A 13,411-nucleotide genomic window follows, 5' to 3' on the forward strand; every position below is an offset into this window, starting at 1 on the left:
CAAGAGAAGGAAGTCGAAAGACGGACTGAAAACGCCTGGAGGAGCTATTGGTCCATGAAACATCTGATGAAAGGCGATCTCCCCCTGTCACTTAAGCGGAGACTCATGGACATATGCATACTTCCAATTCTCACCTACGGTGCACAAACTTGGTCCTTGACGGCGTATCAGAGGTCCAAACTAGGGGTTTGCCAGCGAGCTATGGAGCGCAGCATATTAGGTGTGAAATTAATGGATCGTATCCGGAACACCACGCTGCGCTCCAGAACAAAAATAGTCGACGTAGCTCGGAAAGCGGCCAAGCTAAAGTGGGACTGGGCTGGTCATGTCTGCCGAATGCCGAGTGAGCTGTGGGCCAAGATCGCCACAGAGTGGCAGCCCAGCTCAAAACGAGGAATTGGCAGACCACGTCGGCGATGGCGAGACGAGTTAGACTCCTTTTTAAGGGAATGGCCAGAGACTGCACAGGATCGGGAAGACTGGAAAAAGTGGGGGGAGGCCTTTGCCCAGCAGTGGGACATTATAGGCTCCCAATAATAATAATAATCCCCGTAAGTCCCGCGGACGCGTTCGAAATTATAATCAAAATTCAACATAGATGTAAAACCCCACATTGTTTAAGCTGGTAACCCTAGGAATTAGCGAAGTTAGTAATTAGGAAGATAGATTATATTGTTTAATTTTTTGACTATTTTGTTTTAGAAAGTGAATCAGCAGATGGCTTGAGCGTGAGATAATAATATAATCCTGGGCCGTCATATGATTTCTTGGAAAAAGCTCAGAAGGGCACGTATCTGCCGCATATCCAAACTAGTTTCCCGGTGACCAAGAACGCTGCGCGGAGCTGTGAAGCAGAAAATGTCCGATAACCGGATAGATGTAAGCGCCACTGCTAAATAATCGTGATTATTTAAATTTAACGACATGTATTTAAAAAAGGGGCCGCTACGGACTGTATTGTGTATTTAGGTACCTTTTGAATACATCAAACTAGATTTTATGTTGCTGGATTCGTCGATCTATGAGCTCAAAACAAAAACGGCCGTTTTAACTTTGGACGGGTAGATTGACGAATCCAATAACATAAAAACTAGTTTAATGTATTCAGCAGTGGCGCTAGTGTGCACGTTGATGGGCTCTTAAAAACCTGACCCCAACAAAAAAGAAAAAAATACAAAAAGAAATTCCCTCTCTGGGATTCGAACCCAGGACCATTAGCTTCCTGAACTGGATTACTGCCAATACCCGCTAGGCTAAACGGGTTGTCAATTCTAATTACAATGGTATCCTACCAGAGCGCTAGTAGTATAAACGAACTTTTGAAAGGGACATTTTTTTGTATGGAGTTATCGTTCTTCTCCTAGTGAGTATTATATTCTTTGATGGGCACATTATGGATGGGTGAAGATCGGGCAGCCAAAAGGGCCTACTTGGGTCGAGCAATTGGACGCCGTCCTGTTGGTCATCCTAAATACCGTTAGGCAGATAGAGTGGAGGCAGATCTCCGTGAGCTCGGCGTTGGCGAAAGCTGGTGGAGCAAAGTGGCGTGCTCTTGTGTTGGAGGCCAAGACTCATTCTGGGTCATCGCGCCAATCAAGTAAGCAAGTAGTACAAATAAATACTACTATATTTATATAATATTATATTTATATATTACGATGAGGTATAGTTATGTATTCTGTAAAACTTGTTTACTTCTAAACGCTTCTCACTGCACCCACCTTGACATTTTTCTGTTTGGCCCTATGGTTCCTTACCCAAAGGGTAAAATCGGGACCCTATTACTAAGACTCCGCTGTCCGTCTGTCTGTCTGTCTGTCTGTCCGTCTGTCTGTCCGTCTCTGTCCGTCTGTCTGTCTGTCACCAGGCTGTATCTCATGAACCGTGATAGCTAGGAAGTTGAAATTTTCACAGATGATGTATTTCTGTTGGCGCTTTAACAACAAATACTAAAAACAATATGTGGGGCTCCCATATAACAAACGTGATTTTTGGCCATTTTTTGCGTAATGGTACGGAACCCTTTGTACGCGAGTCCGACTCCCACTTGGCCGGTTTTTTTTTACTTTTATTGCTACAGTGCAAAATAATCTTTTATATTACTTAGTCGTACACAACACTGGTGCTTCTACAGTTCTACATATGTAGTCTGTGGCAATACACATGTAATCAGTATTTACTGTATAACGTATCCGGAACTATTTGCCGTTGCCGCTCCTTCTTTCGCGATTGTTGTACCGTGAAATGTGGAACCTGCGATGTTATTCCCATTGCATTCAAGTTATTGTTATAAAAATTGGTACAGTTAAAAAAGCATTTGATTGATTGATAGAATAAAATAAATAAGATGAGGGGGTCACATTAGGCTTTGCATCGAATCTGTAATTACCTATATAGTTTTATTTATATGCCGCACCTCCGATCTTCGACGGCGCACAGACCTCTTCCTCTTAACAAACTGTCGCTGCAACAATCATCTATCAAGATGCTGTGGCCAATAATGATGATTATTTATCAAGACGCAAATACGATGAATGCAAACCAATTCATGTCTTACTGAATGAAGTAGACACGCCTCGTTAATGCTGTGTATGAAGATGGCGAACTTAAGAGGGACCGTAAAGCCAGGAAACAGCGCACGAAAATAGTGACGGAAGATTCGGCCATCACGCGGGTTTTTGCCATTTATCTCAATTAGGAACTTTGAAAATATAATTGTGTTTAAAATTTTTCTAATCAGGTGCTTGTCTATATAACTAGCTATTTTATACTATAATAATATTATACTGTTGTGGTATGCAGGGTAACGGTAAACAACTGAAAATAAATAAGAATTAGAAATATTTTCGTGATTTGTTCTTTTATCAAATTTTACCTTTTAACGCGTTGGAGTCTGCCCTTGCAAATATAGTTCCTGTATTAAATTTTTCATGACATTTGCCCGTGGTTAAAATGTAGGTACTTATAAAAAAATAATATAAAAACCGGCTAAGTGCGAGTTTTAACTAACCGGGACTCGTGCACGAAGGGTTCCGTACGCAAAACACGGCAATAAAATCAAGTTTGTTGTATGGGAGCCCCACTTAAATATTTATTTTATTTTGTTTTTAGTATTTGTTGTTATAGCGGCAACAGAAATACATAATCTGTGAAAATTTCAACTGTCAAGCTATATATCACAGTTTATGAGATACAGTCTGGTGACAGACAGACGGACAGACGGATAGCCGAGTTCTAGTAATAGGGTCCCGTTTTTACCCTTTGGGATACGGAACCCTAAAAACTACAATTTTGCTTTAGACCCCTTTTAATAACAACTACCTACATGTATACCTAATAACCATGGGATAATTGCACGATATCACTTTATACTGGTTTTCTTGAAGCGAATACAAAAAAGGTATGGAAATAAGAACCTTGGAGTATCTAAGTACGTGAGGTCTCGGTAAACGCGCTGAATAACAATTCTCCAGTATCGGTACTAGAACTTTCTAGATCGCTAAAGAAAAAAGTATTGAGTTTGGAATTAGAAACCTCAAGTTATATTTATTGATATTATACATACTACCAAATATGCGTACAGCCCGCCTGATGTTAAACAGCTACCGAGTAGGTACTCGTATATCTTTTGTACTCGAAATTAACCAGTGGCTCTATGAACTAGATAAACCAAAACAATTAAAAGTCGTTGTGTCATTATCACAGCGAAAGATGTACCAATTTCCTCAATTTTGAAAATTTTACAAAAACACGAAGCTACATCAAAATCTATGTAACTATAGAACCTTTAAATATTACCATTATTACACATACTTATAACAAAGTTTCACGAAAATCCGGACAGCCGGACCTACGAAAGCATTTTTGCTCAAGCTGAAGCAGAGACCTTCGCTTTTGCTAGGTCAAAATAACTAATAAGATACTTTAAAAAAAACATTTGCCTTTTCTCTCATCTCTTTTGCATGCAGTAACATTTCTCTGTCATTCCTTTCAATTATTAATTTGGGACTATTATCTAGGTTTATTTTGAGAATAAAATCGTAAGTAAAACTAGAAAATTCATTTGAACTCGGAATTTATTGCACGAGAATACGGCATCTCGGTCGGTACACAAATTGATTCCAATATACACACTTACAGTACTTGTGATGCAATTATAACATTACAATAAAATGCATATTTTTATTCGATATTCGTGAAAAAAGCTGACGAAGGTACAGCTTTGGCAGCTTCCCTGATGTTGTGGACGACGTAAGTGTATGCTTTCTCCGTTATTTTGCAAAATACTTTTTCTCTTAATTCGTTTTTCTTCTCCTGACTGAAAGCCTTGGCATCAGCATCTGATAAAATAAAGCAAAATATTTAAAACTAAAATCATACCTACCATGTTAATGCAACATATTAATTACATTTGAAAATATTCTTGGAAACAGGAAAAAGAATACTATGAAAACGTATTATATCGCGTTTCATGGATTTTTAATACAGCCCCTGATTAAAAATTCATTATGCGCGAAATAATCCGTTTCCATAGTTTTATTTCATGAGTAACTAACGCGGTAACTGAAGATAATATTAGGAATAAAAATATTTTATAAATTGTTACCTACTAACTACTAATTAGTTTCAGTAATTTAAATTAATAAAATCGGTGAATTAAATCAATAATTATGAGTACTACGGTCTAAACGTCATAAGTTTTGGGCATTTTCACATTTTCCGCACTATCAGCGCGAAAACTATCATTGTCTGTCGTAATTAGCTCGCAGTTTACGGCTTACCTACTAACTGCATGAGGCGAAATCGAGCATACATTCTTATATCAAAATAATGTCAATTTGTTATCATTCACGCGTGCATTTCGCTCGTACTTGTTATCAAATTGTAAGTTGGCGTCCGGGAATGTGAACGAATCTTATCAATCTTATAATTACAGTACTGGACGTTAGAGTAGCCAATTGGTAGGACATGTTAGCGGTACGAAACCACTTAAATTGAAGTAGAATTTAAGTCCCTGTCAAAGATGTTTTACTTATATTTTAACTGAGCCTTTACCATTTGAAAGAGTCTGCTGAAACTCAGGGTTCAATTCAACACTCGGGGCGTCGACAACTTTGCAAGTGATGGTTTCTGGGCCGACATGGAAATGAGTGACTCCTTTTTCGTCAGTCTTAAGATCGTACTTGTAAGTAGCTGTGCCTAATACACCTGCAATAAACAAACTGCTTAAAATATAATTAGTCGATTAAGCTAATGCTGCAATACAAAAACAATATACTTAATAATAAAAAAAATATACGGAATATATTTATTTCTTCAATTTAATTAAGCAAGATTTATTGTAAACTCTAACATTCTTAGAACTGTCAATAACTATAATTACACATACTCAGAGGAATCCTGTGGTTAAAATTCAAGAAGTCAGCGTTGCTTTTATTTGAGAGTAAAATACTCTCTACCTACTTTCCTTCTTTCACCATCAAGAGGTTTAAATACCTACTGTCGCAAATTTACATAATACCTACACTGTTGTACTGTTTTGTTCCTACTTAGCACAAACAGAGACAGTGAAACTAGAGAGAATCTAGAGAGATAAGGCATGTAAATATAGAAATAAGTAATGGAAAGATTCATCAAGGGTCAGAGATAGCCCAGTTGATCAGAGTGCTCGAGCAGGTGACCCGAAGGGTCATGTTTGAATGTTGCTCTTATAATGTTGTTCTTCCCTTATAAACGAAAAAACGTGAATTCGATTCAAAAACATTTTCCACAAACATACTTGCATGTGACTTGTAATGTCCCGATAAGGTCTTTGACGACTTGGAGAATAAAACATCGATATCAGTGACAATGTCTAAATCGGCTTTTGTTGTTAGTACTACCGACTTTGTTTTGGTATCCATTCTGAAATTAAGATTAATATCTGATTATAGTGATTATGAAAATAAATGTTACTTCACTAAATATACGAGTATATTTATATACATAACTGGTAAGTATTTCTTAATGCTTTATTTCACAAAAAATCACACGTATTAAGAGTTCTTGAATCCTAATTTATGTGGGAGTAAAAAGGTAAATATAAATTAAATTAAATGAGACAATACCTAAGTAAAGCCTGGCGCTGTCTTACGTATAGGGTGACAGTTCAGTATAGTCATAGTATAGTATGGAAAAAATAGTTCCAGTGAAATCCGCAACATGGTGCATGATCATATTCCTGGTCAGGCTATATACTTACTTGAAATCTGATATCTTTTGATTCCGTAATCCTGTCACGGTCAAGTTCTGATGCTTATAAATTAAGCCTTCGTTATCAAACACGATGTCGAATGAAGGTATAACTAAAGGATCTAGGGCCACAATATTCCAGGCGGGTATTCCTCTGTGTGTTTTTTCAAGGAATTTTTCGGTAGATTTGCTAAGGCAATCGATGTCATTAATACTACATGCCACAGCAATTGATTCTGAAATACAGAAGAAATATAATAATTTTAGAATCCCATTGGCTAAATAACAGATTCTAACATATCTATGCAACTACTTCGTTTCATAAGGCGTAGTGGGTTAGGTGCATATGAGTGACAAAACACCTCCTGTACAACAAAGCTAACCTATGAGTTATATCCAGGATTAGAGTCCTTCTAAGTTACACAGACTTTTTAGATCAAAGTGTGGTGGTGACACTATAAATGTCTTATTATTCATGAATTAGACATTAAGGTGACACTTTTTCACTGCAAAGTCTGTGTAGAGTTTATTAGGTCTAGCTCTACTATAGTATAGAGTAAATTTATTAAATAGAAGTTAGAAAAAAATACTTTGTAGATTAAGGTGCTAAGAAATGCTCTGAGCTTTTATACAAAACATGTGTAGAATATTTTATCAGCTTTCATTTGATATTTCGTATGTTTGTGCAATCAACTGTTTAGCTGCAATTTACATTTACAATTTACAATTCAACAGGAATGTTATGACGTCATTACTCAGGAAGTTGTCTCTTTCATGACTTTTTACTGTTTTAGAGAGTTAACTTTCACTGCCATTTTTTCTTTATGGTATGCCGCTAGAGGTTAAAAAGCCACACGAATAATAATACCCTCATCCACACTGTTATTCGTAAATCCTATTTCAAAGATGTAAGGTATAGGTACCAATAGTACATTAAAAAGAAAAGCAGAAAATTCGCAACGAGTTGCGATAAATTAAAAAACGCGAGATTTTTATTAATCGACATAAATTGCGAATTACCTATTCGTACGTGTATGGTACAACGTGATATGCACTGTGCATATTATTGATTCTTTAAATTTTCGGCAAAGTCACGTATAGCGAATCTAGCGATAATTACTGCACTACTAGGGCGCTAAAGTATCACTATATGTAGATACTGTAAAAATAACACATTATAGAATTGCAGGTCGTACCGTCACTTGATAATACACTTCCAGACAACATGAGCAACATTAACACTGCAAACACCGCCATCATGAATTTAAAATATTAAACACTTTCAAGTAATCCAATTTGTCACAAGCCACTGTCCGAAGAGAAGTATTTACACGGCTTTATATAACACCCAGGGTTATCAGTTTAGATAATACCGGGCGCTATTCCCGATTATTGAAGGCGAATGGGGACAACCGCTTCTCCGTACAAACATAGTCCCATTTTCCTCCCTAGGTTCTTCCTCCATCATGGGATAATATTTTTATTTTAAGTATACATCTTTGTTTAACTTTTTGATTATTATAAGTGGTAGGTGCGAAAAACAAAATCCATTTAATATGTAAGGCCCAAAAAGTTCCTATTATTGTCGCACTCTCATTGAGCGTAAGCGTGAGCGAGATGGATGTGCGTGCTCGGGCCTGCGGACATCATGTTTTTTTAGGCAATAATAAAAAGTAATCGCTGAGTTGTCTCAAGCACAATATTGGTAATTTTTTTTATTTTTAGTTTTTGTGCAAAATTTATTATATTTTTTTAAAGTGCATTTATTTTTAGACCCATGTTCGTGATTCAGCGTTCGCGAAACTCAGGATTCGAATGACTGAGGTGCCTAGAGAAGGGCCTCAAGATTGCTAATTATTTTTTTATTGTGATCTAAAAAAGCGTTACGACTTTTCAAATGTCCGTTCTCTGAGGCTTCTGCATCTTAAGATTAAAACTCTGCAAAATTACATTTTTTATTTGTTGACATGGATTAAATTGAGTTTTTCCATGCAACCATTGCTAGGGGATGCGCAACATAAGTTGATGTTTGATTTTACTCCCCATACATAGAGAGTAAATTCCAAAAAGATTTTCTATACCTAATGTTAATACCCAGGGAGGAAAATGGGGACTATGTTTGTACGGAGTAGCGGTCATCCACTATCGTCTTAACACTTTGACCGCCCAAGACGTCAAATGATGCGCGCGGCTACAGCCCGATATCAACCTGTCCTTCGTACTCGTACAAGGTTATAGTATGACAGCTTAAAGTTTCTTTTAAACAGTTTATTTTTTTAGACTTAACAAATTGCTAAATGTGCATAGCAATGTTAGCATAGCAATATAAATATCACGAGTTACTACCAAAATTAGTCGAATTTGTTTCTTTACACGTGAAGCTCTGAATCTGAAATTTGCCATTGAACATCCGTATTTGATCCATAAATGGTTAAAATAAGGTTACAGTTAGGTAGTATTTTCTTATTAGTTCACTATGGGCACGTTTTGTCCACACGTATTATCCATATATATTAATTATATCTGAACATATGCTTGTATTAATCGCCACAAAGTTAGATCCTGGACAACACGCATCCAGCAACTCTTACGAGGTTGTCCGACCACCTTTAGGCCAAAGCCACCGCGTGGAGCGCTTTGTTTCTTCGTGTCTCAACGTCTATGTTTCAGCGGCTCCTTTCGTTGGACTATACGGCCCGCCCAATGTCACTTTGAGCGAGCAAACCTACAAATTATGTCGGTATCGAAAGTGTTTCTGCGAATTTTCTCATTTTTAAATCCATCCTACAGAGAAACTCCAAGAATAGCTCTCTCCATTACACATTGAGTGACTCTGAACCATCTTTTAAGTCCCATTGTGAGTGATCAAGTTCCACGAATATGTTCAGGCAAACACGTGTAAAGTCTCGATAGTGTAAAATATATTAGGTCTCCAGACTGTTTCCCAATGCGGTCCAATGTAATTAATTCGTGGTTTTATTACTATTTACTAAGGTTTGCCCTTGATACATGTTCGATATGGGTGACATTCACTCTCCAGGCCAACGTTCGGCGGTTTCACGCTTAAAATTTTGTATATTTTAATGGTTACGATTTTACTTACAGTAATTATGATTATACCTTATGGTTTAGCTCTAATTTCACAAAAAAAAAGAAAGTAAATAAAAAAAATTAAAAAATTAAAATTAAAATTAAAATTATTTATTTTTTAACACACGTTTAAAGACATAGGTGCCGAATCCTCCTTTTAAGTTAAAAACTTGTGTTAGGAGGTATTCGCTCTTTCATACAGGGTTCAGCGCTAAAAATAAAATAACCTATAACTTAAGGTAATCTTAAATACTATTGTTAACTAATTACATAAGTATTATATTATATAAGAAAAGACATAACAGTAGGTTACCCAAGTGGTCTACAAAACAGTTAAGTATCTACTAGCTAGGGTTGAAACATGCATATTTTTACACTAATGTTTAACAAACTGTATCTCACAACCGAATTCAAACATTAGCGTGATTAATAAGTAAGAAATAAAGTACATATCCTAAACAATTACCCGTTTGCATAAACGTCCCTTGTTCCGTACCATCCGTTATACAGTTACATAATTTATTTACCTATCCTATCTATTCTATGAGTGATTCAGTCTCATCATAGTTTTTATTTTTTAACCAAGTTGATAAAAGTTTTTTACACTCTCCATAACTTTTTGTGTAAATGCTCGTTAGCCTGTTCACTTTGTTGTATAGATTGATTGATAATACATAAAATTGTCTTCGTGCAAAAGAAGTCTTAGCTGTATGAAGTTGATTAACTACCGAATGTGGATTACGTTTTTTTATTAAGTTATTATCAATTTTTAATGTTTTGTGTACCTTGAGAACACTATTTAGTATGTAAAGCTGTCGCACTGTAAGCACGTCCGCGTCACGGTAAACGTCGACAGTGCTGTATCTTATTTTTTTACCCAGAAGTGTCTTTAAGATAGATCGTTGCGCCCGCTCAAGTGCTATGAGTTTAGTTTTATGAGTACCACCCCAAACAGGTAAGCAATAGAGAATAATTGATTGTACTAGCGTTTTATATATGTATATTAATAGTTCCTTATCTGAGACATGCCTAAGATATCTAAATAACCAGTTCAGCTTTCTTATTCGATTAGCAGTTACTTCGTTTTGCTGATTCCAAGAAAGTAGTTGATCTATATGGACACCTAAATATCTAGTACAGGTAACATGATTGATATTGGGGCATGAGCAAGTATCATTTTGTTGATTAATGCAATTGTGAGCAATTAAATTATGTTTTATCCTATCCGGTTGTGTACTGTTTAGAATTGAAAAAGTTATGTAATTGGTTTTTTTAATATTTAATGAAAGTAAGTTGGTTTGTAACCATATCATCACTTTTGAAAGACCAGCCTCAGCATGAGCATATACCTCATCCCAATAAGCATCGGCCCTTCACTTGTCAGGTCAAATAATAATATAATCTCATGTATATATTGCTGTACCTACCGATAACCCAGACATGCAAAAGAGGATAAATACAATCCGAGACATTAAGTCACCCGACCGCATTGGGAAATAGTCTGGAGACCTAATATATTTTACACTATCGAGACTTCTATCATGCAGTGGCCGATAATTTTAAGTAAGGCAAACAATGATGTCAGTCAGGCACATTATATTTTTATTTTATTATATTTTAATAGGTACAATAACATAATGCAGGCAAACAACATTGTAACATATTACTTACATAAGCAACTTATACATTACTTACATTACGATTATAATTGTACACAACATTATCATGGATTATTAAGCTAAATACAAATTTTGACTAAAAAATCTTTTGTTATTAAAGATAATAAAAGAATATAGTATAGTACAATAAATAATTAGCACGATAAGATAATAAGTATTTACTTACAATTTTGGGACAACAAAACATATTTGAACTTAAAGACCGTATCGTTAAGTATAGGGACAGATAAAACCTTGTCTAACTGTTGGCATGTGTATTATTTTGTATTACTATGTTCTAAGAGTTTGATCTGAGGGTATTTTTAAGAAGGATCTGATTTAAGAAGGTTTGACATTTTTTTTAGGGACTTTATGATGCTTTTAATACCGTATAGCAAATATAGTCCGGATAAGCCTATCGAGCTGAATTTGAGACTATTTCACCGACTCTTTGGTACGATTTAAAGTAACAACAGGTTAATAGGCTGCCAAAACATGTTATCTAAGTGTCCTCTTCATGATTGTTCAATTGAGCAGCTGCGGAATAAATGTGGTGATTTTTTTTTTACATAAAAACGATTTTTCACCCCACATTTTGGAATCCCTTCAATTTCTGATGCAAGCGAAATGACGGAGACAGCTAGAAGAATAAGCTAAAAACCAAAGCCTAACGGACATTCATGGCGTTGATCCATCGCTAGAGCGGGTCGATAGAAACGCTCCATGATAGTTATATTAGATGTCAAAGTCAGAGTTGTCGTAAGTAACATACCATATTCTATAAAAGGCCACCATGCACAGATCCGAAACATTTTTTTTTAACGAAAAGAAATGCTTAGACTATGTCCAGATGTTTCGCTATACGAATCATGTGTATTTGCTGTTTACATAGTACGATTTTTTTTGTGTGATATTGTCTTGTTCGCAAACCGCAAATTTTCTTGTAGTTTTTGTCAGCAGTCGTTATTGTTACTCGAGAGGATTGGGTAAATTTCGTCCAAACCATATGCTTTACGTCGAGCTCCCAGGACGAAATGTGTACTTTATTAAAGCACTAATTAAACACATGTGTAATTTTGAAATAAAAATATAATACCAAAAAATAATAGCTAAGTAAAGTTGTCCCTATAATTAACGATACGGTCTTTAGGCAAAGAAATGTTCAAAATATTTAAATCAATATCCAAGTTATTATATAAATGACACATTCTAAAGATAGGCGCTTTATTGGATACATTGTTATTAGGAACCATAGACAAGGCAAACAATTCTCGATTCCGTGTTCTCTTATTGTAGGCTCTAATGGAGACATAATCCATGAGGTTACTGTCGAGACCACCATGCAGAATTTTATGAAGTGTAACCAGATCAACGACGTCCGGTCGGGACGACAGTGATTGTAAATTATATGCTGAAAGTCTATATCGATGCATTTGGGTTCAATTGGCGTAAAGGACAAAATGCTAGTTTTCAGGAGAAGCGAAAAACTGCGAGTTTTTTTAAATTTTGATATATTTTTGTTGTTTATCAAGCTATATTTTTGATGTGTATTAGAAAAGTACTCAAAATGTTAGTCTCTTTAACCTAAATTAGCACTCATATCTATAAATTAAATAGGAAAGAAGTTAATGTCCTTTAAAATTGGTCAAAAACAGTATCAATGTCCTTTGCGCCCATGACATTTTTGATAATTTAGTCAATCTTGTTTAGTAAGGGGTCGTAAGGGACGTTATCAGACTATTTTATTCCAAATTTGGGGTGTATTCGTTACCACCCACGGTACACATGTTAACTGTTTTCAGCATAGTTTACTGTTACGAAGCTTAAAAATGTATCAAACGGTAGTTAAATATGCTAGGTATATCCCGATTACAGTTGTTATTAATATTTTTCTAATAACATAGTAATAATAAAGAAAACACAATATTTTTAACCAATTATATAATAAAAAATAATTAAATGCTCAAAAAGTTGCTAACATTCGGGAATGAAGATAAAGTAAATGTCCCAGTGTTTAACACTAGCCGCCTTATATTATAACAATCATAACATAACAACTTTTAATCATAACAAGGGAAGTATTAGATCCGCTAACTATGATTAGAATTAGCATATCAAGCATTTGAACGTTTGCTTAGTGAATAAACGTCCAAAGAGTATAATTCAATACAGTAAGTTATAATAGGTAATAATACTGTTTCAATATTTCAAGATCTCTTATTTCATAATACGATACATCAAGATATTTAATCGAAAAACACTATTAATTCCTATTCAAGTTACTCAAGTAGTGATTTCTGTGTTATTTAGTCCCCGTTATAGCTGCACTAATTTCTGATTTCAAACACTTAAAAATATATTTTGTTAGAACGATTATGAAATAATTAAGTAAGTGAATTAATTAAAACCGATTCGCTTATTAAGTATTAATT

General features: G+C 35.3%; 1 protein-coding gene across 1 annotated transcript; it reads right to left on the bottom strand.

Annotated features, from left to right (window-relative positions):
• Positions 1–4,058: 4,058 nt before the first annotated feature.
• Positions 4,059–7,553, bottom strand: LOC134794279 (juvenile hormone-binding protein-like). Its single transcript, XM_063766035.1, has 5 exons — positions 7,428–7,553; positions 6,242–6,467; positions 5,780–5,904; positions 5,056–5,208; positions 4,059–4,340 (listed from the first exon to the last, which is right to left on the bottom strand). Exons 1-5 carry the CDS (start codon positions 7,489–7,491, stop codon positions 4,183–4,185), a joined length of 726 nt encoding a protein of 241 aa, XP_063622105.1. The 5' UTR covers positions 7,492–7,553; the 3' UTR covers positions 4,059–4,182.
• Positions 7,554–13,411: the final 5,858 nt, after the last annotated feature.

Source organism: Cydia splendana, chromosome 10 (genome assembly GCF_910591565.1).
Source record: "Cydia splendana chromosome 10, ilCydSple1.2, whole genome shotgun sequence".
In the NCBI taxonomy this organism is placed as follows: Eukaryota; Metazoa; Arthropoda; class Insecta; order Lepidoptera; family Tortricidae; genus Cydia; species Cydia splendana.